Source organism: Garra rufa, chromosome 21 (genome assembly GCF_049309525.1).
Source record: "Garra rufa chromosome 21, GarRuf1.0, whole genome shotgun sequence".
Lineage (NCBI taxonomy): Eukaryota > Metazoa > Chordata > Actinopteri > Cypriniformes > Cyprinidae > Garra > Garra rufa.
This window is the reverse complement of record NC_133381.1, coordinates 7,250,790-7,278,501: the sequence shown is the minus strand read 5'-3', so window position 1 is coordinate 7,278,501 and position 27,712 is coordinate 7,250,790. Positions and strand designations below refer to the sequence as shown.

Sequence of the window (27,712 nt, the reverse complement as noted above, 5' to 3'; positions counted from 1 at the left end):
TCTCTTTACCACAGTAAACACATCGCGTTTGTATCTCTCTCAGTACTCTACCCTGCCAGTAAGATAAATCAAAGTGACATTAAGTTTACTAGCCATTCAGACACGTCCAGTATAAGCCGTAATTGCCCGAACTTGCGGGTGTCATCTTGTTTCGGTTCCAACTCTGGTTTTTAAATTAAATTTTAAATGGATGTGGTTGTACAGTGTCTTCAAAGCCCCCCCAGTGCCATTTCCCCCAAACTATACTATACCCCCAACTGTTGTCTAGGCAACACCCTGTGTGCTATATAATGACACGCCCCACAGAACTGAAGGGCAGGGTGAGCAGAGGTTCATATCATTTAAAAGGCCAGGTACTGATATCGCTTGCTGAGAACAGAGGCATTTTTACCAGGTAAAATGAGTGTTTTTTTACACTACCATAGAGAATTTTTAATCAAAGTATATTACAAACTTTTTATTAGGACCCTAAAGCATCATAATAACTTGTGGAAAATGAGCATCGGATGACCCCTTTAATACATTAACTAATGTTAACAAATGACACCCTTATTGTAAAGTATTAATAATAAAATAAATAAAACAATAAAACAATAAAAAATAATAAAACATACTACTGATGAAAAATAAAAACGCCCACAACAGTGTTGCCATACAAACTCACTTCATGTAAATACAACATCCTAAACATTTGCAAATTTGCTTTACAAAAAAAATATATATATATATATATATATATATATATATATATATATATATATATATATATATATATATATATATATATATACATTTTATAAAAAATATTAAAAATACATTTTTAAAATAACATTCATTATTGTTAATATTACTATTTATTAAGTTTTTATTTATTAAGCATTATTTTTGTACATTTGTCATCAACAAAGTGTTATTTTCATTCCTTTATATTAATGAAAAATGTATTAAAAACTTATATTTTTTAGTAAAACAGATGACAATGAATGAATATGACATGATTAAATATTGACTAAATTTAAAGCAAATTTTTAATAAAATACTATAGCATTAGACTAAATGGTGAATAATGCAATAGTATAAATGTACATGCATACTGTAATACTACATTTTATTGATACTTTTCAGTATTTGTTGTATTTATAATGTTCCTTTTTATCATATCACCTTTGCATAAAAAAAAAACAGTTAACGCTAATGTGAGTGTTTCTAATGCAGCGTCTATGGGAGGGTCTGTAAATTTGACATTCTTATCTCTTCTGACTGCCGTTATCAGTCTCTCTCATTTTTGAAAGTCGTGAAAACACTATCGTGGAGTTTTAAAATTTTTGAACAAATGGGAATTTACAGCTCTCAATGTTAACCCAACTATGATGACTTCCACTGCTGAGAAACCTGGAAATGTGAAAAAGGTCCATCAACATTTCTTTCACTGGTGCATTCTGGGATTGCATTCTCCATGAAGGACACATGTAATGCTGCTTTTAAATATGACCAAAAAAACTAGATATCTAAACACATTTCTCATCGTACCTGTTAGACTTGGACATCAGTGTGAAGTCGACGCTTCTGCTGTTGGAGCAGTACTGTTGGCTTCTAAGTTTCACTCTCATCTGGTCCAGAACATCTTTCTGGGCCTCTCGATGGCTCTGTTGAACCTCCACCTGCTGACACCGAAACAAACAGAGAGAAAGAATCAGAAGAGATATCATTTCAGCAACCTCAATTACCTCGACGCCATTGATCCCACTTCAAGAACTATTAAAAAACAATAAACTATTAGAAGTGGCGAAACTATTAAACTAATTCAGACTCCTAGCATTTAGCCGAATCAATACGGCAGCAATAAAGAGCGACGCTCGAAACTGGCGTCGTTCCATTTCAGCAAGGAGCGTGTTGGTTTTCAGCAGTGATTAGGAAGCACTTGTACATGCTTGTCAAATCAGATGGAAAAAATATGTATTTCTCCTCGGTGCTTGAGAAAATTGGCTACATTGGCTTGACGGAGATCAGTTATTGTGCAAAATACGAGGCGATGAATGAGCGAGCCAATAAAATCTCCAACAGACGGCTTTGATTTTTTGCTCATTTCTCAACACTTTATGAAGCGCGCCGGCTTCGCATTCTCCACCGAGCGCCCAGCGCCTGCTCGGCAGATGCCTCTAGAAAGGTCAGACGATTCCATGAATGTAAACTGCTCCTCAATCAAAGCTACCCTTGATAATAAACAAGAAAATCAACAGAAAGATGTGTCGCTTTTTCATTCCATTTATTGGGCGGGCATCAAACGCCGGGGCTCGGGCGCTTTGCTCATTTGGGAGGAATGAAATGAACCTAACTAGGAGCTCTAGAAAATTAGCGGCGCGAGCGCGCAGACTTCTCCTCTCCCTCCTCGGAGGAATTTGCTTTCATTTGCCTTCATTTTTGATTCACTCGGCTGGCTCGCCGATGCCATGTCAGGATCCTAATTACTCAATCCCACCGGAGCGGCTTACACACACAATAATAACCGATGCCCACCTCCGACAAAAGCAATTTCTCCCAGCCACCTTGAGCCTAAGGACGGCTCGGCCCAGCACGCCACTTCGGTTTCGAGTCGAGGACATTGTCGTGATGGAGATTTGCCTCTCTTGTGGCTTGCGTGGCTAAGACGCATTTGCATTGATCTGCCAGAATTACCCATCTGTATTAAAAACGCAGAGCTGGAATGTATTTGAAATCTATAAAGGCATCGGCGTTGAGATGCGGCTCCCATGGGTGAATATGAAAAACGTCAATAGCGAGCACATAAACCTACATTCATCAGCACTTGAAGGAGAAATAGGGCTATTGATGAGCGTTTGTCTCCTCGTGCCATAGTGTACACCGAGCCCATTCCCACAATGCAGTGCAATCAGTGTCTGAGATAAAGGCTAAGCTTTCGTAATCTCAAGGCAGACAATGTCAACCGAAGAAAAACACATGTAAGCCCCGGACTTAAAAGCAAAGCGTCGCTTAATTAATTTTCCTATGGGCTGGAGTGCTCCACGTCACCCACTGCGCTAACAGCCACTCTCGGCTACGACCTCCGTACGAACACCGAGTGGTAAATAACCCCCCTGATCCTGCGCACCACGGTTCGGCTGGATTTCCCGCCGCCGCCGCCTCCCGGCCCGTTTAAAGATATTCTTATTCAGATATGCAGACAGAGGGGATTTGCGTGTGAATCTCCCGTATACTTATTTCAAACAGAATCATTCAAAAACCTCTCGCGCCGCCTCTCTCTCTCTCGCTCGCCGTCAAAAGAGGTCTTGCTTTAAACTGCTAATATGGCAGGAATCGATATGAATTCAATCATTTGATGAATGCTTACCTCCTTCCCTCGAGTGAAATCCAGACTCAGATGTCAGTAAAATCTGCTGAATCAAGTCATTTTGGGCTCTTTTGTTTACATGCCTACGACTGTTCCTCGGCTTCAGGGACATTTTTACTGTCAATCATGAGCTGAAACTGTGGCCATCATCATTTCCTATATTACTAAATTTAAATTAGACTATGACTATGTGTACCTCACATTATCAATAAATCTATATAAACTAAACCGCTGATAGCTATGGAACAGTGTTTCCGCCACAAAAAATAAATAAAAAAGGTTGTTGAAACTTATCTTACAATTCTGACTTTTTTTCTTAGAATTGCAAGATATAAACTCGCAATTCAGACTTTTTTCTCAAAATTGTGATACAAACGTGCAATTCTGATTTTTTTCTCAGAATTGCATGGCATAAACTCGCAATTGCGAGTTATAAAGTCATAATACCATGATATATACTCATAATTCTGACTTTTTTCTCAGAATTGTGATATAAACTCACAATTGCAAATTATAAAGTCAAAATTGCAAGATATGAATTCACAATTCTGACTTTTTTCTCAGAATTGCGATATAAACACAATTGTGAGTTATAAAGTAAGAATTTACGAGATATAAACTCACAATTGCGACTTTTTTCTCAGTATTGCGTGATATATACATGCAATTCTGACTTTTTATTCAGAATTGCGTGCTATAAACTCAAAATTGTGAGTTATAAAGTCAGAATTGCAAGATATAATCTCAAAATTCTGACTTTTTTCTCAGAATTGCAAGACATAAACTCACAATTCTGACTTTTTTCTCGGAATTGCGTGATGTAAACTCGCAATTGTGAGTTATAAAGTCAGAATTGCAAGACATGAATTCCAATTCTGACTTTTTGCTCAGAATTGCGATATAAACAATTGTGAGTTATAAAGTAAGAATTACGAGATATAAACTCACAATTGCGAATTTTTTCTCAGAATTGCAATTCTGACTTTTTAGTCAGAATTGCATAATACAAACTCAAAATTGTGAGTTATAAAGTCAGAATTGCAAGATATAAACCCACAATTCTGACTTTTTTCTCAGAATTGTGTGATATAAACTCGCAATTGTGAGTTATAAAGTCAGAATTGCAAGATATAAACTCAAAATTCTGACTTTTTTTAATCAGAATTGCAGGATATAAACTCAAAAATCTGACTTTTTTATCAGAATTGTGAGATATAAACTCGCAATCGTGAGTTATAAAGTCCTGTTTTGATTGGGGGAAAAGACTGATATGTGTCAGAATTGTAATTCTAAGACAAAAAGTCACATTTACAAATTTGCAATTATGAGCTTATTTGACAATTCTGAGAAAAAGTCAGAACTGTGAGTTTGTATCACACAATTCTAAGAAAAAAAGGTTAATTGCAAGATGTAAAGAATTGTGAGATAAAAAGTTGCAATTACTTTAATTTTTGTATTCTGTGGTGGGAAAAAACAATACATTTTCACATTTCTGATGAAAATTTGGGAGCTTGCTCATTTGAAACTTGCCACCATTGTGCAAAAATGGTGGCTGAATAGTTGCTTACTGCCTCTTATAATATTCTTGTTTTATTACCCAGTTGCTTAAAAAAATTAATACCAAACACTCCTGAACAAGCTGCATGATTTGAGGTGCCATGTCAGCAACACTAATGGGACACTAAATATGAACAACAGAACAAAAGCCAAACACCCTTAAAAATCCCTCTGTTTTTTAAAGAGAATAGAGAAATAATAATGAGAGCTAAAAAAAAAAACGTCAATAACAGTAAAGTATTAAAGGCCCGTCAGGCAAAGCGTGAACAGACCTGAGTGATTTGCCTTCATAAGCTAGACAGGACTGCTAAAAATCTGCAGATTGTGATTAAAAAACATGCACTGGAGGAAAACAATCACAGACATGATCGTCCTTGAGCTTTGGGGCACATGTGTTTCACATCGAACAGGAGGGCGAAATTCATCGGGATCAAATATAATCCAAACAGAATTGAGTAACGCTCTTCTGTTGCTTCACGTGCAATGAAAAAACAGAATGAGAGAGAGACGGATGGGAAGACGATTCATGTGGCAGCAGTGCAAACAGAACAGAGTCTCATTGAAAGCAGCTGGGGAATGAAGAGAAACAAGAAAAATGTGATGTGGAGAAGAAAAAAAAAGCAGTTGAACTGCTGGACAAGGGCCGATGGATACCTCCTAAATTCTACATTTAAGCTATGTGACAAAACACAGGGGTCGCTCATTTCTTTATCGTCTGCTCTGAATGCGAGGAGCGTTGCGGCGAGATTGAAAACGGTGGGAAGTCTCCCGCCACCCCGGCCCCCCCAGCGACCGGTGTTCAAAACAGCCAGAACATACATCGGCCTGTTTGAAATGTCTCCCATCAGGTCGGTCCTGATGTTCAGAGGCAGCGTCGAAGGAGAGCCGAGCGCACACAGGCATGCTAGGAAAATAAATTCAGTCGGGAGTTGTGTGGGGTCGAGACGGCAGCTGTAAATGGCCGAGGGTTCTATCAAAGCAGCTCATAAATTTACAAATACACCAGCGAAGCTTCACCTTCACAAACTCTACACACGTCTGGAAAAAGCTGTCGTATTGCGTAAAAAAAAGAAAAGAAAACCAAATTCCCCAATTGTCATTTAAGAGGCTGTATTTCATTCGAGTGTTTTCACTTTCACCAGCAGGAAAAAGAATATGCTGCTATTCCTGACGGCCAGCTTTTTTTTCTAGCTCTCACTCCTCGGAAAAGTTACGAGGGGAGATTATTTTTGAGGAGAGCGGGCCTCTGAGGAGCTGTAGAAGGCATGAAACTCATTTGGAAACTATTACTTTCAAATCACTAGTCATAAAGGCTGGATTTAATGTGTGGTGGGGTCTTCCGACATGAATCACGCAACTTTATAGCTCAAAATAATGGCGATTATTACAGTGTTGTCAGACAGAAGTTGCTCTCGTTCCTTCACGCTTATCTGTCTTTTGCAGCTAACCAGCTGCTGATACGACCGCATTCATTTGCAGTTGTTTGACTGCTTGGTCAAATAAATTGGATTATGTATGCACTAAAAACACAGGGGGTCATATTTCTATGGCTATCTACGCTGTCGCCGGAATAGATGCCACCGCAGGTGCAAGATGAATTGGTCGCGCTTTATCAAACGAGCACTTGGCGACATGCAAAATGTGTTACATTATTCAATTAAGATTCTTGAAGTTAGGCTCTTATAGATGCAAAGTACCTTTAAGTTAAGTCAGTGCACTTGGTGGCCATTTTAGCAATGCACATGTGCAGCTATAAAGCACAACAGTTGGATTCAGGTAAAATCCTATTAATTTTCTTCACTGAGAATATGAGAGAAATTAAGGCTGTTAAGTCATGTTATATCCAATTAACATATGTTTAAAAATGGTCTCCTCTTTACTTTTGAATATTTAGCAAAAATAAAATGAATAGTTTTTATACTGTTTAAATGTTTGGGGTCAGTAATATCTTTTAAAAAATGTTTTAAAGAAGAAGACATTTATGCTTACCAAGACTGCATTTATTTGATCAAAAATACAGAAAAAGTATTACAAGGTGTACTACACTTTTACTATAGTAAAACCATGGTTAATTTTCTTAAGGGATTTTTTTTGTGAACTTTTTCTTTTTTCTTACAATAACTTTTTTTTCTTACAATAAAATTAGCGAAATCACTCCGAAATCCTGATATAAAACAAATGATTTGCCATACACACTCCAAAGTCCCGAACTGAATCAAAAGATTCGCGAATCCGCGCCAAAGTCCTGATCTGAATCAAATGATTCATGCTCCAAAGTTCCGATCTGAATAAAGATTGGTGAACCATCATTTCAGAATCAAGCAAATCATTTGACTTCGATCAGAAAGTCGCGTATCTTGAATCTTTGATTTGAATCATTCAATTGATTCAACTCATTCCAATCTAAATCAAATGATTCATAATAAGCGCTCCAAAGTCCCGATCTGAATCAAATGATTCACAATGCGCAAAATTCTGTTCTAAATAAATGATTTGCGATATGTGATTTGAAGTCCAGATATAAAACCAATGATTTATGATACTCGATCTGATTGGAACATTACAGAATAATTTTGCGATGCAATGGTTTAACTGACTCGCGAACCACAAATCATTTGACTTCGGATCGGAACTTGGTGCATTGCAAATCTTTGATACGTATAATTCAATTTGTGAAATGATTCACAAACCTGTTCCGAACTAAAACAAATGATTAATGATACACACTCTGAATTCCCGATCTGAATATAATGATTTGCGATACGCAAAGTTCCAATCTAAATCAAATGATTCGCGATTTGAAATTCGATCTAAATCAAATGATTTACGATTTGAAATTCGATCTAAATCAAATGATTTGCGATACTCGATCCGATTGGAGGGCTTCGAAACTGGGAATCATTTTGCGAAGCAATTGTTTAACTGATTCATAAACCATCATTTCAGATCAGGACTCGGAGTGCGGATCACAAATCATTTGACTTCGATCAGAACTTTGCGTATTCAATAATTCAATTTGTGAAATGATTCACAAATCTGTTGTGATCTAAATCAAATGATTCACAAAATACACTCTGAAGTCCTCTGGATATGAATAAAAATGGTTGAGGATACGCAAAGTTCCGATCTAAATCAAATGACTCACGATTTTGAAGTCCCGATCTAAGATACATGATTCATGAACTCGCTCCGAAGTCCCGATCTAAATCGAAACAGTGAATCATTTTGCCATGCAACGGTTTAACTGATTTGGAGTTTTGAAAAGCTCTGTTTTAACCATCACTACATGCTTTTTAAAATAATTACAAGTAATGTCGAAATTAAAAAATGAATGGCTCTTTTAATTTGATCTGGTTTTTGCTAGTGAATCAAAGTCACAAGTCAGAGCAGTTCCAGCATAAATGACTCACTCAGTTGATTCGGTTCATCTATTCCTCTTTTTGCGTCTTCAGCCACGTTTACATGATATTGTGAGTACTACTACTGGCTTAGCTGACTTAGTTTCCTGACATTAACTGAAATAAGTGAATAAGGTATGATGTTTTTTGAATTGCATTATTGAAAAAAGTAAACACTTTTTTTATAGGATGCATTGTTTTTCAAAAATGCAAGCACTTTTCAAGTTCCTCAAGGGTTTTCCAGGCCTTACATCTTAAAACGTCAAGCACTTTAAGCATCTTGTACGAACCCTGGAAATAGTTTTTAGTGTCTTTTTGATCAACTTTTATCTAATTTAATCTGTCCTTGCAGAATGACAATTCATTTCTTTCAAAAATAAAAACAAAAACCTTACCCCACATTTTTTAAAAGCTAGTGTATAATCTATGACTATGAATTCAAAGTTTTATATTTTACAGTCATTTTTACTATGATTACAAAATGTGCAGCACTGCACAGAATGAGTAGTTCATTCTCTCATAAAAGAATTTAAGATCACGGTTGTTGTTTTTTACTGAATCTTGAATGAATGAATGTTCAGAAAGAATGTTGCTTCAAATAAAATGTTATGATTCATAGATAGAGATTGTTGGTTTGCTTCAATTGCTTAGAATTCTTACTGAAGAATATTTTGAGATGCCAGTGGAGAAAATAAATGGGAAAAATACTTCCGAGATCAAGACAGCTGGAAAAGTGGGCAATCACTATTTTCCAGTCAGCTCCAATGTACTCAAATGGAGAGGAAAAATAATTTTTTTGTCAAGGTTACCTTTCATATTTTAAACCAGCGATAAAACAAACAAATACTTGAACTGAAATTACACTAAAACAAGTACAAAAACAGCTGATGCTTCTAAGGGAAAGATGATTGGCTCCTTTAAAGGTGGGGCTTCCATTACTACAGGCACCATATTGAGAACCGCAATGTCACCCATTCATCTTTGTACGAGTGGACCGTCTCCTCCTTTGGTCAGTGTCGCTCAAGCTGCTGAAAACGAATGATTTCTGGTGGCAGTAAATCTGTGTGTGTGTGTGTGTGTGTGTGTGTGTGTGTGTGTGTGTGTGTGTGTGTGTGTGTGTGTGTACGCCCCTGTGTAGAGTCTCTGCTAAATGTCAAATATCTTCTAATGTCTTAAGACAGCATTTTAAATATCTATTTTTAAAAAGCCCTCCCTCTAAATCTAATTGATGAGGTCAGGATAAATTTTTAATTGGTAATAAGGGATGACTTACATTTAGCTTAAAGCAAAACAACGCCTTTGACCTTGACATGAAAGCGAGCTTTTGTCCCTGCGTAACGCATCAGGCCTTTACCTGCGTACTGCTGCCGCCCCTTTAAGAAATATCTTTGAAAGCTTTAGCTCCTGCAACATTTATCAGGGCGTGAAATTAGCAATTGCTAGGAGCCAAATTGCTGCTTCTTATTTAATGTTGTTGCTGAAAGGTGACATTTAATCGCTGATCCTTGCTTCCATGGAGTCTAAGCACCCCGAGACAACATGCAGGAAAAGACGCAGGGCTCTGAAACAATGTTCGCGTTATGGATTAGTCAGGCAGGGGGTCGTATTGATCGGGTGATCATTTTCAATCTAATAGAGACCATCTTCGCTTTAATATGGTCTTGCTTTGCTTTAGCTTTGTCATGCATGCCAAGCAATCACACCAGGTGTGTGTCAAGAATGTCAGAGTAGATTCTGCCATCGGGTGATGGAAAACATCTGGGTCATTATACAGAAACTGGTTTGTGTGCCTCTCATATACACAGTCTGTGTGCTACTAAAGGCATATATCAACAAGTTCTTAATTTTAAACATTTTTACATTAGTCTCAAAACTATAATGTTAAATTAAACGGTAAAATGATCAAATTTGGTTCATAAAAAATATCTGAACACTTAAAAGTCACACTTGAACATGCAGAAATCTTTTTGCATGATGTATTTTTAACTAAGTTTCATTTATTTATTAAAAGATATACACTGCCGTTCAGAGGTTTGGGATCAGTAAGATTTTAAATGTTTTTTTTTTTGTTTTGTTTTTTAAAGAAAAAGTCTTTTGCTCATTCAAGTTCCATTTATTTGATCAAAAATACAGAAAAAAGTAATACTTAATATAACTATAATACTTTTTTCAGTATTCTTTGATGAATAAAATGTTAAAAAGAACAGCATTTATTCCAAATAGAAATATTTTCTAACAATATAAGTCTTTACTATCACTTTTTATCAATTTAACACATCCTTGCTGCATAAAAGTATTAATTTCTTTCAAAAAAAAAAAAAAAGTATCACAGGATCCCAAAATTTTTTTTTAAGTAGCAATACTGTTTTCAACATTGATAATGAATCAGTCTATTAGAATGGATCAAAGGATCATGTGACACTGAAGACTGGAATAATGATGCTAAAAATTAAACTTTGCATCACAGGAATAAATTCTATTTTAAAGTGTATTAAAATAGGAAACCACTATTTTAAATTGCAATAATATTTCATTTTGTCTGTATTTTTAATCAAATAAACACAGCCTTGATGAGCAGAAAAGACTTCTTTAAAAAAATGTAAAATTTTACTGTTTGCAAACTTTTGAAATGGCAGTGTATTAAAATTTATTGAAGGATAAATTATTATATAAATTATATTGATCAATTTTATATTATATATATAAATTTTTACAATTTTTAACATTTATTTTAATATGTATTATTTTATTATTATTTACTATTATTATTATTATCATTATTATTTGTTTAACTGTTTTAATTTCTTTTTTGCTATTATATATTTTTTTAATTTGTTTACTATATTGTCAATAATGTTTTTTGGTTTTGCAATGACTATTCTATATGTATTTTTTTCTTCTTAACTTCTGCGCATATATATATATATATATGCGCAGAAGTTAAGAAGAAAAAAATACATATAGAATAGTCATTGCAAAACCAAAAAGACATTATTAAGTGTGACTCAAGTGTTCACATGCATTTCGGAAAATGCAAACATGTAATAAAATATGTTAATTTGAATTCAAATTGAATCATTTACACTTTTAACACATTATTAATCAGATTTAAATTTTAAAATTTTAGAAACATTTACTTTTCCCTTTCAAAAACCAAAAAAACAATCACCTTTTCCAAATGGAAAAGGCAGCCGTTTCATAGAATGACCCGTCTAACGGATCGAGCATCACAGATTACGCACGCTCACAAATATGACTATAATCACAATATGCCAATCCTCTCTGCAAATGAAAGCAGAAGAGAAGAAAAACAGCGAGCATTTGGTTTGACTACTTCAGTGCGACCTGTTTCAAAAATCCCCTGACTTCAATTCCTCGCCGCTTTTCAACAAAGCGAGACGGCATGCATCAAGCGGCTTAGATGAAGATATTTTGAAAACTGAGCCAAGCGCTTCAGGCAGGTGTTACATGAGAATCCATTAATATAGGTAATTAACATTAGCCACCATTTTAATTAACATGCAAACTAATTAGGAAATAATTAAGTAACATAAAAAAATCTGATCTTCATTTGAAATCGGAAGGAGACGGTCTTGCGGTTACCTTGACGTGCTTTCTTTTGAGGTTTGGGGGAGCAGAAATGAGCTGTTTTATTTTTTGTGTGTGCGAGAGTTGGAGATGAAAGCAGGTTGTTTGTCAAAGTGGATTGTGGTCAAATGAAACTATAAACCGCCAGCAGATCAGACTGATATCTAGAGGATAGATTGGGCTCTACTGGCCACTCTGAGCTGAACAGACTGAAGTCAAACACTGTGTCAGTGTATTAAAGCACAAAGACACATCAGTCGGCAGAGCCACTGCCTGCAGGCCTGCGTGTGTGTGTGAGAGAGAGAGAAACAGCAGAGCAGCTCCATCCCCACTGAGATGCACTTCTGTCAAAAGCCTCATGTATTAGCAAGAACTAATCCACGTTTACTGAAAAGGGGGTTAATTATACCTCAATTTACCCCAGTACGACAAGTTCCTGGATCATCATTCTTTGTTCATTATCAACTAATCAAAGCTCTGCAATTATAGCAGTGAAGGTATGGGTTCGAGTTAGGAAGAGACCACCAAGCCAAAATTGCTTCAAAATGCATCATCAAACAGACTAAACACTGTTTAATGTTTTTTAATTTTGTAGTCTAAACTCTAGAATGTGAAAAATATGTTACTGTACATGTACTTAAAATTTTTATAGTTATAATTATTTTTATTTTTAGAAAGGCATTACACATGTGTGTGTGTGTGTGTGTGTGTGTGTGTGTAATACCTCTTACAATATAATAAATTACATATAATAAATAAAAATAATTATTATTTCACAGTAATATATAGAATTTTAAAAAATGCAATAAAATTAATTTAATAATAATAATAATTATTATTATTATTATTATTTTATACTATTACTGTTTCTACTGTATTTATGTTTTACATATTTGACACATCCCTATAGTTAAAAAACATAATTAAATATAAGGAATTATGGATCTGCCTTACATATTTTCAGCAAAAATGTAACTTTAAAAATATACATATCATAAAAAATATATATACTATAAAATAAATATAATATTTAAAAACAAATATACTATAAAATATACACTTTTAAAAAATAAACATTGTATTTAAATGTAAAAAATATTTTTTTAATTATATAATATTTATATACTATTATATACTATTTAACCTCTGTAATTTGGTTCGTTGATCACATATGGCTATAAAAAAATAAAATACTTAATACATACATATATTACTATATATACTATATATTGAAAAACTAATATAATATAAAATATTAAATTAAAAATAAAATAAACATATTATATTTAAATGTAAAAAATATAATAATTTAATATTTCTCTAAATATTATAATTTATTAGGCTAAAATGTATATAATAATATGTATGTACTATTTAACCTCTGTAATTTGGTTTGGTGGTCACATATGGCTATAAAACAAATAAAATACTTAATAATACATACATTTCTAATATATTACTGTATTATTTTTTTTGTTTGACATATTTGACATCCCTACAGCGAAAAATTAAATGAACAAGGAATTATTGATCTGTTTTACATAATTTCAGCAAAAATGTATAAAAACAGAGACATACAAACAAATAAGTATACTAGATTACAAAAATATATACAATATAATATTGAAAAACAAATATAATATTAAATATAAACATATTATATTTAAATATAAATATTAAATATTTAAATTAAATATTATAATTTATTAGGTTAAAATTCATATAATAATATTTATTTACTATTATAGAATATTTAACCTCTGTAATTTGGTTTGGTGGTCACATATTGCTATAAAAACATACAATACTTACCAATACATACATTTCTAATATATATAATATAAAATATAAACTTAAATAATAGCATTTTTGCGCTATATTTGGTTAATTTAAAAAAGATTAATAAACAAAATAATTAAATAAAGTGTGATAATATTATTACATTTTAAAATATAAAAAATATTTGAAAAAAATATATAATAAAATATAAAAAAATTATGCACATAGTGTGACCTATAAAATATAACTATAAAAAAATAAAAATAATAGCATAATTAATAATAGTATTTTTTTGCTTTATTTAGTTTAAGTTTTTAAATCAAACTAATACACAAAATAATTAAAGTGTGATAATACTATCACATTTTAAAATATAAAATAAATATTATAACATTTATATAATAAAACACATATTTTTTTATATATATATATTTTTTTTTTTTAATTTTATAGACACACATTTGCATTTGTGCATTAAAAAAAAAGTAGCAACAAACTTAAACCACTAATATTTTGCGTTGATTTTTCAAAATATGAAGCATCATTTGTCTGTGTACATTGTTTTGTGTACAGTTTAGAGTTAATAAAAAATAGCCAGCATGTTTTCCTAATAGCTTTGGCAGAAAGTTCGTTCTGGATCTTAAGGAGAGTCTATGAGACTATGATTGGATCATAATGTTGTTCCATGAAGAAAAAGGCATGTTGATCCAGGAACACGCTGTGCCTCACATCGTGCCACGGCGGTGAAAGCCGCCTCCAAACGTCAACATTAACCAAGTACCAGCAATTAGACTTTGATCAAAACAGGATTGAGAATGTCTTAATACGTCTGTCATCGGTATGACTGAGTGTCCTTGGCAGCCCGATACTAATATTCGCCAGGCGTTTTCCAAGAACAACATATGCACAGGGCATTTGTTGTTGGAAGGGCTGTCACGAACAATAAAAGCCACAGAGCTGGGGAACGGAGTCAGAAAACATCACATGAAGTAAGTGCTTTTAAATGCTCTTCTTGGCAATCACAGAAGGAAATTGATTTTAGTAATAAGACAAAGAAAGCAATTGCAGAGATCGATGCATAAAGCCCGAGCGTAATGTACAGAGCCAAGTTTACTATTTCATTAACAGTAGGACAAAAACTCCAGAAAGCATTCGCTATGACAAATGCCCCACACCATTATATGCACATTTCAGGTAAGTGCTGCAGGCCAAGTTAAATTCCATTTCTCTGCCCCATTGTATCTCTATTTATTATTTGTTGTATTTGTTCCAGATGGTGAAGGAAGGGCTGCTGAGAGACTATTGTTCCTCCGGCCCCAGAGAACTGGGTCTGAAATAAACTCCATCACACAAATCCCAGCGCCGCCTCCACACGCTAAAAGCTTCTGCCTCCACACACACACACACACACACACACACAGTGACAGTCTCACACTCCTTTAAAGATGCAACTCGACAGACCTACAACATGCTACAGTTTAGCGCCTTTTCACATCTCTGACTTGAAATAAAAGTGTTTTATTGCAGATTGCGCCTCAAATGATAACAAACAAGGATTGTTAGCTTTACAAGTGATTTTCAACAAAGACATTTCCTGGCATCCATATTTCAGAGGTTAAATGATGCTGTGCTATACAATCACATTTGTTCAGCAAATCTTTGACTGACAACACAGAGGACTGTTTATTAGTATCATGTGATGTAGGAACTTTCTTCTCTGTTTATCTCTATATAATGTAAGTATCAAGTATGTACAGTCAAGCCCGAAATGATTATTCATACCCCTGGCAAATTCTGACTTAAAGTTACTTTTTTTCAACCAGCAAGTTTTTTTTTTTTTGACTGGAAATGACACAGGCTTCTCCCAAAAGATAATAAGACGATGTACAAGAGGCATCATTGTGAAAAAAAAAATTCTCAGCTTTTATTGGCATTAAGTGGCATGTCCAAAATTATTCATACCCTTCGCAAGCTGTCACAGTCTATGTGAAAATCCAAAGTTCTATACCATTCCAAATAGTCCAAGCTGTTCTAAAGCATCCTAATTACCCTAATTCATTGGGAACAGCTGTTTTAATCAACTCAACAGGTGAAAAACAGAAGCTCTCTGCTGTTGGTTTGTGGACAGTCATGGCTAAGACAAAGGAGCTCACTGAGGACCTGCGGCTGTGCATTGTGGCTGCTCACAAGTCAGGAAAGGGCTATAAGACCATATCTAAATGTTTTGAAGTTCCAGTGGCTACAGTGCAAAGTGTTATTAAAAAATACAAGACGTTCCGCACTATGAAAAATCTCAGAGGACGTGGTCGGAAGCCAAAAGTGACACCTGTGCTGGCCAGGAGGATAGTGAGAGAGGTAAAAAAGAAAAGAATCCAAGGATCACCACCAAGGACATCCTGATGAATCTGGGCTCTGCTGGTGGCAACATCTCAAGGCAGACAGTCCAACAGACACTGCACACCGCTGGGTTTCACAGACGCAGACCAAGTAGAACACCACTTCACCAGATAAGGCACACAAAAACCCGCTTGGCCTTTGCAAATGCTCATCTGGACAAAGAAGAAGACTTCTGGTCTTCTGTTTTATGGTCAGATGAAACAAAAATTGAATTGTTTGGCCACAATGATGTAGCCTTCATTTGGCATAAAAAAGGAGAAGCCTTCAACCCTAAGAACACCATCCCCACTGTCAAACATGGTGGTGGGAACCTAATATTATGGGGGTGTTTTTCAGCCGGTGGACCAGGAAACCTAATCACAGTAAACAGCAACATGAAAATGGAGCAATACATCAAAATTCTCAACAACAACATCAGGCAGTCTGCAGAGAAACTTGGCCTTGGGCACCAGTGGACATTTCTTCACGACAACGACCCGAAACACACAGCAAAAGTGGTGAAGAAATGGCTAGCAGACAAAAACATTAATGTTTTGCAGTGGCCCAGCCACAGTCTTGACTTAAATCCGATTGAGAATCTGTGGAGGGAGCTAAAGATCAGGGTGATGGGAAGGAGACCCTCCAACCTGAAATTGTTGGAGCTCATCGCTAAAAATGAATTGGCAAAAATACCAGTGGAGACATGCAAAAAGCTGGTCAGCATTTATAGGAAGCGTTTGATTGCTGTAATAGCCAATCAAGGCTTCAATAAAGGCAATAAAGGGTATGAATAATTTTGGACATGCCACTTTTTGTTCAAATGTAAATAAAAGATGAGTAATATTTTTTTCCACAATGATGCCTCTTGTACATCGTCTTATTATCTTCTGGGAGACGTCTGTGTCATTTAATCTAATAAAAAAAACTTGCTGGTTGAATAAAAGTAACTAAGTAAGAATTAGTAAAGTAAAAGTAAAGCATTACTTTTTCATTTACAAGAAAATATCAAAACAACCAGTTACTTTTTGTTCCTTTACTGTATGTATTTCATTCCATTTTATTAACCAAATGTCTTTGCTGCTGACATTTTGTTGATCCAATTCAACCATACCAATAAGCAAAACTTACTTTAGATTTACTAACATTTGTGCTTCATTTTTCGAATTGCTGAAAAGTTCTCCTACAGTTCTACTGTACAGACGTGAATTTACAATTCCTTCAGCCTTAGGGTTATTCATTTCACTTTTTTGTGTGAAAGGGCTTTTACATTTGCTAAAAACAGAACTTTTTATATTAAAAACAAACAAGCAAGCCCTGCCCAGATTTAAAAAGTAATGCAAAAGTACTGTAATGCATTACTTTCCATAAAAAGTAACTAAGTAACGTAATTAGTTACGCAATATTGTTCTGCATTACTTTTAAAAGTAACTTTCCCCAACACTGGTAATATTTCTATAATATTATATAACAATATTATACTAATATATATTATCTGTAATATCTGTAATAAATATAGTTAATTTCTTTTAATAAAATAACAAACTAAATAATGCATGTATTATGTAAGTATGCTAATACTGATTTTTTGCTTTTTTACCTTTAAAAAGAAAATTCACTGAACATTTTCAAACCTGAAAATGACTGGTCTGAACTATTTACACACATATATGTGACCTTGGACCACAAAACCAGTCATAAGGGTCAATTTTAGTAAGGGTCAATTATTTGAAAATCTGGAATATGAGAGTGCAATAAAATCTCAATATTGAGAAAATCGCCTTTAAAGTTGTCCAAATAAAGTTCTTAGCAATGCATATTACTAATCAAAAATTAAGTTTATATATATTTATGGTAGGAAATTTACTAAATATCTTCATGGAACGTGATATTTACTTAATATCCTAAAGATTTACTGATTTAAAAATATGTACTTTTTTAATATATTTTTATTTATACATATATGCCACAGACATGTCCACCATGCACCTGCAAACCCGGGATGCCCTGCTGACCTGATCTTCATTGTGTTTTTGGTGTGCGTGTAGCAGAAGGCACAAGTCAAGCACCGCAAACCCGGACAGAGAGGGTTAATACAGCGAGGAGAATGTGAAGTTGAGCTCTGGCAGCTGCTAAACGGCTCTGACACCTCACCAGCATCTCATTCCAACCAGTAAGCCACCTTCAAAGTTGCTGTCAGGTAAATGACCTTGTATTTCATTAACTGATAATTAAATGGATTTATTCCACTAACGGTTTTAATTAAAATGCTAGAAATATTGATTACCTCTATCATCTCTTCTCCCCCCAGATGAAAAAAGGTTGGAGAACTGTTTATTTAGAGAGGGGAGAGAATTAAATTAGATTGAATCTCTCAGAGACTTAAATAAGGCTTCTTACTTTTTCTGCTGTCCAAGCAGAAAAAAAGGCCCTTCACTTTTTTGATGTTTGATGTAATTATTTTGAAATCCATTTTTGCTTACCTTAATATTTAATTAAAATATCATTTCAAAATATAATTAAATCTTCCCGTTTAATACGAAGGGCAGAGCGTCTATCAAATATTGAAGGCTGCCAGTGAGCGTCGAGACGTTCGTCCCGCTGTGCGCGAGCTAAAGAGAGCGTAGTTACGAACGCCGGTCGTACGAAATGAGTTCTAGTTCATCCGGGGCGATGGGGCGGAACCGTGCTATTGTTCTAATGCATATTGGCTGTTGTCCCGAAGCCTCTGTCATCAGAGCTCAAAGATATTGCAGATACCGCCGCTACAGGGTCCCCTCGGCTGCTGATGGACAAACTAATTACGCATGAAATCAAATATGATTTGTTGAAGAGGTTCATGAAAAAAAAAAAAAAAAACAATCTTTATAACGGTGCCCTGACACCTCAAGTCCTTAGCCGTGTGTGCTAATGCACACAAGGACGTCGGGACTTATGGGTAATAGGATCAAACCAAACGGGCCAAATGAGAGTTTTGACATTTGAAACTAAATTATTTGACATGATCTATGATTTCTGAAGATGCAAGGAATAATTTGCCCCAAACCTGCATGACTTTTATTATTTTGTCCTCAAATAACATTAATGTTGGAATACTTTTGCAGGGTTATTTTAGCATATTTGAGATACTGTGATTTTTTTTGTATTTAGTATTAGTTTTTATTTTTATATTTTCTGTTTTCATTACAATTTTAATTAAATTAAGAATTACATTTTATTAATTTTGTTTTGTATTTTTGTCACTTTTATTCGTTTTTGTCTTATGTCTATACAGTTTTCATTCATTTTTAAAACAAAAAACATTTTTTTATTTGATATAAGTTGAGGTCAAAAGTTTACACCCCCCTTTCAGAATCTGCATAATGTTAATTATTTTACCAAAATATTTTATATTTTCTTTTTTCATTACAATTTTAATTTTATTAATTTTGTTTTGTAGTGTCACTTTTATTAGTTTTTGTCTATTATGTCTATATAGTTTTCATTAATTTTTATTTTATTTCAGTTTTAGTTTTTTTTTAGTGCATCAAGGCAAACTAAATTAAAATGTTTCTTTGTCAACTAGCTGAAATAAAATAACTCTAAAAAAAAAAATACATTTAGCAAAAAAATAACAACTTTTTTTATATACAGTTGCGGTCAAAAGTTTACATCCCCCTTTCAGAATCTGCAAAATCTTAATTATTTTACCAAAATATTTTAAATTTTCTGTTTTCATTATAATTTTAATTAAATTAAATTTATTATTTTTTGTATTTGTCACTTTTATTAGTTTTTGTCTATTATGTCTATATAGTTTTCAGTAATTTCTATTTTATTTCAGTTTTAGTTTTTTTGGTGCATCAAGACAAACTAAATGAAAAAGTTTCTTTGTCAACTAGCTAAAATAAATAACTTCATAAACAAAATACATTTTGCAAAACAAGAAAAACATTTGTTTTTAATATACAGTTGAGGTCAAAAGTTTACACCCCCCTTTCAGAATCCGCAAAATGTTCATTATTTTACTAAAATAAGAAGAATATTACAAAATGCATTTTATTGTTTATTCAGTACTGACCTGAATAAGATATTTCACATAAAAGATGTGAAAGATTTACATATAGTCCACAAGAGAAAATACATTCATAAAAACAATCCTGTTCAAAAGTTTACATCTCCTTGATTCTTAATACTGTGTTGTTGCCTGAATGATCCACAACTGTGTTTTTTTGTTTAGTGATAGTTGTTCATGAGCCCCTTGTTTGTTCTGAACAGCTAAACTGTCTGCTGTTCTTCAAAAAAATCCTTCAGATCCCACTAATTCTTTGGTTTTTCAGCATTTTTGTGTATTTGAACCCTTATATGCAACTATATCCAAACATCTTTTATGTGAAATATCTCATTCGGGCCAGCATTAAACAAACATTAACATGCATTTTGTATGATTCCTCTTATTTTGGTAAAATAATTTCACAACTGTATAAAAAAGTCATATGAATTGAGGTAAAAATGACAAAATCGTTTATTTCTATTTTTTAACAAAGACTCAACTTAGCTTTCTAAACATAACTCTGTAAAGACCTATCAATCATAAGTTTTCTCCTAAAATACGAAAACAAGAAAGTTAGATCAGATCAGTCATGCTCACTTATTTACTTCACGGGTAGCATGCAAACGTTAACGCGTTGGGGGGAAATTAGCAGTAATCAAGGTATTTTGGGTAATTCGGAACAATTAAGTGCAATTTAAAGTCAACCGTGTGATAGATAGAAAGTGTTTTTGTCGAAGAGAAAGTGCGGCTGATAAGTGGCGTTTAAGATTCAAGGTGGCTGCCGTACGCATAAACAGATGTAGAAAGCTGACAACAGAGGAAAAGAGGAAAGAAAGAGACTGTAAAAGAGTTACAAAAGACAGGGAAGCGACTGAGGAACCAGACGACTAGTGAGAGTGACATGAATGGCAATGGACTAGAGTGGCAAACCATGGATAACCCACTACAAAGCGTGGAATATTTTGTATTTTTTACTGAATTTGTATTTTAATACTGCATTTCCTTTGTGAAGAAGAAAAACATCACTATTATTTCAGCAAATAATAATCGCAGCTCAACAACACTCACTGACTGCATACTACTTCACATACTATTTTAAATTAATTAGCATAGATTATGCACTGAGTTAGTAATCCAATTAAAACAAATTGAGAGAGAAATACAATTCAAATAATTACATACTAGTGTATTTGGGTCAGTATGTTATACAATTAAAAAAATTAACACCTTTTCGCAGGAAGGATGATCATTTAAAATTGAAGACAGTAAAGACATTTAAAATGCTACAAAATAGTTCTGTTTCAAATAATTTGAACTTTCTATTCAATAAAGAATCCCCCAAAAAAATGATTTTCATAAAAATGTTTCCCAGTAAAACGGTTTTCACTATTGATAAAAATAATGTTTTTGAGCAAGAAAACAGCATACTAGAATGCTTTAGAAGGATCATGTGAAATTCATAAAATATTTTAAATATTTTTTAAATTTGAAATATTAAAATTCATTATTTTCACAAAAATACTTGGCATTAAAACGGTTTAACTATCGATAATAATGAATTTTGACATGTTTTTGAGCCACAAAACAGCATATTAGAATGATTTTTGAAGGATCATGTGAAACTCATAAAATATAAAAAAATATATATATTACAATGATTTTTGAAGTTGGTGTGCAATTCATAGCATATTTAAAATATTAAAAAATTTTTAAAAATCTAAATTTATTTATGTTAAAATGATTTTTGAAGGATGATGTCAAATTAATCAAATATTTAAACTATTTTAAATTTTTACATTTTTTGAAGAATCAAGGAAAATATTTTAAAATTTTGAATATTAAAATGTATTCATATTGGAATGATGTTTGTATGTTAGAATGATTTTTGAAGGAACGTGTGAAATTCAAAATATTTTACAAATTTAATTTTAAATATCAAAATGTATTTATGATAGAATGATTTTTGAAGGTTTAAATATTTTACATTTTTAAATATAAAAATTCATGATTTTCACAAAAATATTTAACAGAAAAACCGTTTTCTTTATTGATAATAAATAAATGTTTCTAAGCAACAAAACAACATATTAGAATGGTTTTTGATCATGTGAAATTCATAAAATATTTGAAATATTTTAAAATTGTAAATTATAAATATATTATAAATTAATTTATATTGGAATGGTTTTTGAATATTAAAATTTGAATATTTTAAAATTTTAAATATTAATGTAATTATATTAGAATGATTTTTGTATACTAGAATGATTACTGAATGATCATGTGAAATAAATAATTTTAAATATTTAAAAAAATATATTAAAATGTATTTATATTAGAATAACTTTTGAAGGATCATGTGAAATTCATAAAATATTTTAAATATTTAAAAATGTTTAATATTAAAATATTGATTGATTTTTTCATAAAAATATTTAGCAGTAAAATCTTTATAGTAAAACTATTGATAATAAGAAATAATAAGAAATGTTTTTTGAGCAACAAAACAGCATGTTAGAATGATTTTTAAAAAATTATTTTACAATTTTAAATGTTAAAATTAAATATAAAAAAATGTTTTTGCATATTAGAATGATTTGTGTAAAATTCATAAAATATTTAAAATATTTTTAAATTATATATAATTACACACACACACAGTATATACATACAAATGATAAATAAACATATAAATGTACAAAGTATATGGCATTTGTGTTTATGTGTACACCTTTTCCAGGAAAACAATCTAAGGCTAGCGGAGTGAAGGAGTCGACAGTTTCATTTCTGCTTCTGCTGCAAATTCCTGCAAAAACCTTCGATTAAAAGCCTAGAAATGAGCTCCCAGTCTCCCAGCACCCTGACTCACTCGGCAGGAGCTCTCTCTATATCACACAGGCACGCTGTCACATTTGATATGTGCTTATCAGCCCAGCTAGTGTACGTACAACCTGCCGGGCAGAGCAATTAGAAAATCATCTGTCTGATTGGAAAGGAGAGACAGGAAGTGCACTAGCCTACATAAGAATCACTATTGCTTAAGGTTGCAGATTCAAACAAATCCCTAATGCTAAGTATTGATTATGAATCCTGATGTGGTTTAAATGTAGACAAAGTTTGATTCTGAAATGCACAATTGCTTTTATACAGACATAAAGTCTTCACTATCAAAAAAAAGAAAAAAAATTTAATTAAAAAGGAAAAACCTGCTTCTAGTGATTCACTGCCCTATCACACCTTATCGGCTATGTGCTGAACTACACAGGGAGAAACCCGGAAAACTCGGCTCTGGAAGATCACAGAATTCCGGCGCACGTCGACAACAGCATTCCCGGGGGAACGGCTAAACATAAAGGTACGGAGCAGCTCTGATACACAGGCCTTCACCAAGCCCTTCCCGGCGTTTACTTACATTTACGTCCAAGGACACTATCGCACGGAGTTACAATATCACAGCTGGAGCATAAATCAAAAGTAATCCTGCAGACAAGCCTCTCTGTGTTCGGAGAAAGCCCGGCATTTGTAACTGCCACAATGCAGTAATGGATTTCATCGGGTTCGGAAAAGAAAGAGGAAACAACGGAATAGGATCCGACTTGGAAATGATAAGCGTGCATTTCTGATGAGTGAAAATGTCCCAGTTATTATCTGTGAGGCCGTTTTATATAAACAAATAAAATGATGCATTCTACACTTCGGGGTTGTAAACGCCGGACCTTTTGTCATTGTTATTCGGCACAATTTTGGGCATCACTTTAAAACTTTTGTATGATAAAAGAAGTAACACAAAAGTGAAATTTCATTTTCTAGCAGTCGGTGTGCTCCCGTCATCCAACACGACAGTACAGCAATTATTGTCCTGTTTCATCTTAAATATAAATGTGATGTAGAAAGGAAATTTATGATATTCTAAATACATGCCCACAAAAATACTTCACAAACTCCTTTTGCTCAAGGTCAGCATGCAAATTATGCAGTGGTTTTCACACAGCATGCAAAATCACATCTCAAAAATGCAATGCATTTGACTTTCATTTCCAAAATAATTTAAATGCTATTTTTCTTGAATTAAAAATGCAAAATAATGCTAAAAAATGGCAACTACATGCCCCTCACTAAATTAAAAATGAAGCATAGTGAGGTCAAAATTGAAAAAAAAAAGAACAAAAAAGACTAAATGTACTACTTCAGATTTTTTATACATTTTTTATAATTCAAATGTAGCATCATTTTAAAGTGATGCTCAAAGCCTGTTATGCTTATCAAGGCTGCAATTATTTAATTAAAAACAGAAAAAAAACAGTAATATTGTGAAATGTTGTTACAATATAAATTAAAGGTTTCTATTTTAATATACTTTAAAATATGGTTTATTCCTGTGATGCCAAGTTGCCAAGTTTTCATCAGCCATTACTCCAGTCTTCAGTGTCACATGATCCTGCAGAAAACATTCTAATATGCTGATTTATTATTTGAATTTCATTTTTCATTTGAATATCATTTTTGGAAACAGTTGTGCTTAACATTGCTTTTTTGGAACTGGTGATATTTTTTGGTTGATTTTTGATTAATAAAACAATTAAAAAACCTTTTATTTAAAATTTTAAACTTTTGTAACAATATACACCACCATTCAAAGGTTTAGGGTCAGTAATCTTTCTTTTTTAAAAAAGAAATCAATATGTTTATTCAAGCAAGGATGTGTTAAATTGATAACAAAAATTGATAGCAAAGACATTTTTAAAAGAATAAAAATTTACTGACCCTAAACTTTTGAACAGTAGTGTATATTGTATAAATATGTATAGTGTATAAAAAAGATTTCTATTTTAAATTAATGCTGTAATTTGTAACATTATATTCATCAAAGAATCCTGAAAAAAGTATTACAGGTTCCAAAAAAATATTAAGCAGCAGAACTGTTTCTAAAATTGCTAATAAATGTGACCCTGGACCACAAAACCAGTCTTAAGTAGCATGGGTATATTTGTAGCAATAGCCAAAAATACATTGCATGGGTCAAAATTTTTGATTTTTCTTTTATGCCAAAAATCATTAAGAAATTAAGTAAAGTTCATGTTCCATGAAGATTTTTTGTAAAATTCCTACTGTAAACATATCAAAATGTAATTTTTGTTTTGTAATATGCATTGTTAAGAACCTAATTTGGACAACTTTAAAGGTGATTTTCTCAGTCTTTTAGATTTTTTTGAATCCTCAGATTTCTGATTTCAAATAGATGTATCTCAGCCAAATATTGTCCTATCCTAACAAACCATACATCAATAGAAAGCTTATTTATTGATAAAGTTTTGTCAAATTTAACCTTATGACTGGTTTTGTGGTCCAGGGTCACAAATCAGCATATTAGAATGATTTCTGAAAGATCATGTGATACTGAAGCCTGGAGTAATGACGCTGAAAATTCAGCTTTGCATCAACAGAATAAATTTTATTTAAAAGTATATTCAAATAAAAAATGACTACTTTAAATTGCAATAATATTTCACAATATTACTGTTTTTTTCTGTATTTTTAATCAAACAAACACAGCCTTGATGAGCAGAAAAAAATCTTGAAAATCTTACTGTTTCAAAACTTTTGAACTTCAATGTATAAGATATAAAAGTAGTTATAAATTGATAAATAATGACAGCAACTGCTGACAAACAATTTTGGTCCAAACAACACAGCAAAAAAAGACTTATCTTACTTTTACTTTCACTATTTTTGTCTTGTTTCTAGTCAAACGATCTAAAAATTCTTAAATCAAGATGCATTTAGTAGATAACTGTAGAAAACTGACAAGATATTTAAAAAGTAAATTTAAATACTTATATATTAAAGTAAATTATATATTTATAATTCATAAGTAAAATAATCGTGTTTTAAGAGCAATTTACTTACCCCACTGCCAGATAAATTTACTTCTTTTAAGAAATTATTTTTTTCCCCTCAGGAAACTAAATATCTTATGTCATTTTGCTTATCTAGTAAATGCATCTTGATTTATACATTTTTAGATATTTTCACTAGAAACAAGACAAAGTAAGATAAGCCTTTTTTGCAGTGACAAAAATGCTCAAAAAGTCTATTACTGTTGTCTATTTGGCAGCTACACACAATGACAAACTTACAATATAATTTTAGTGGTTTAGAAACAGTGGTAACAAAGCTGTTGAAATATTCCTAACATAATGGATGAAATTAAGTCTGAGACCCTGTAACCTTTTGTTTCAGCTTTCTTAGTTGGATTTTAAGCCTTAATGGAAACCCAAACTCTTTAAAAAAAAAATGCTTAAAAGTTTAAGCATATACAGTACAAGCATGTACACACACTTTTCAATCAATCTGTCAAGCTGTGTCTTTAACTCATGGACCGCTTCAAGCCAAGGCCACATGAGACCTGCGGTATATCTCAGGAGAAAGCAGTTTGTTTCAGTCACAATGTGACACTTTTCACTTGTTGTCAAAGATGATGAAGATTTATACGCGTCCCTGTTTGCGACTTCACATTTGTCAACGGCAGCTTTTTGCGCTGAAATAATCTCAAAACAAGCTACACTGCAAAAAAAAGCTGATTTTAATAAGTATCATTGTTTTAATTTTTAAAACATGATGAATTTACTGTTTCTAAGCTCTTTAAAGTGATACCTAGAAGCCTATAGGTGTGAAAATGGTCCTTGATAAGAAGGAGGGCCTTTATTTTTAGAGTCTAGGATGAGTAACTATCCTGATTCTGGATAATATAACGTTTTACAAGTCTGAGCATCTGTCACAGCCTGTCGTAAAAGCTGAGGGGAATCATTATGGCTCATCAATGCATCCAAATGCACAGAACAAAGCGCTTGTAGCAGTGTGCTACAACTATAAAATATACATACAAATACCAAAGTAAAGTCCATGCATTTTATGTCTCCTTTCTTTTTTTCCCTCCCATCCCTGGAATATATTTCATGAGTGAGGCTTCCTGCCTTCACCTCATCTTCCTGTTTTCCTTCTCATGCATGTCACCGAGCTCGCATACCTTCAGTGCTTTGGCCAGATTTCAAGAGGAAGAGATCCAGAGGGCAGACATTAGAATTTTATATCACTTCAAGACAGGGGAGGGAGAGAGTGGAGAACATGAAGTTCTTCTGACAGTCATCGAGGACTCGGAGAAAATGATGGGATGTGTTTTTGTGCGTCTCACCTGAGAGGCATGCTTAAATGTGCGCTCGTGATAAGGTAATTCCACCGCACCGTATTTCATCGCATGGCCGACAGGTTTATGTTTACCAGATCGGCCATAAGCATTACTGATTGAGACAAAGAGAAAGGCAGAACACGTCAAATAAAAACAGGGTTTCGAATGCATCGGTGGAAAAAAGAAATGCAAATATAAAAGTCGCCAAATCTCTGTGGGTGATCTTAGAAAAACATGTCCAGCTCACATTTCATTCCCAAAAAGTTATATTTTGCATTGAGAAAATTAAGCTTGTTTTACTTTTAGTTTAGGAGAAAACTAAAAGTAATGCTGTTTTTAGGAGAAAATGGACCTAGATATCATATTTTGCATAAATATTTTACTCAAATTGTAAGACCATTTTCAGCCCTAAATAAAAAAATAAAAAAACTAAGAAACAAAAAAACATT

At 33.0% G+C, this 27,712-nt stretch overlaps 1 protein-coding gene across 1 annotated transcript in view; it reads right to left on the bottom strand.

The window, feature by feature from the left end:
• LOC141296280 (A-kinase anchor protein 6-like) overlaps positions 1 to 27,712 on the bottom strand; it is a 137,238-nt gene that overhangs the window by 15,263 nt on the left and 94,263 nt on the right. The window contains exon 11 of the mRNA XM_073827543.1: positions 1,531 to 1,664. Coding sequence (XP_073683644.1) covers positions 1,531 to 1,664 — 134 coding nt within the window. The remainder of the gene's footprint in view (positions 1 to 1,530; positions 1,665 to 27,712) is intronic.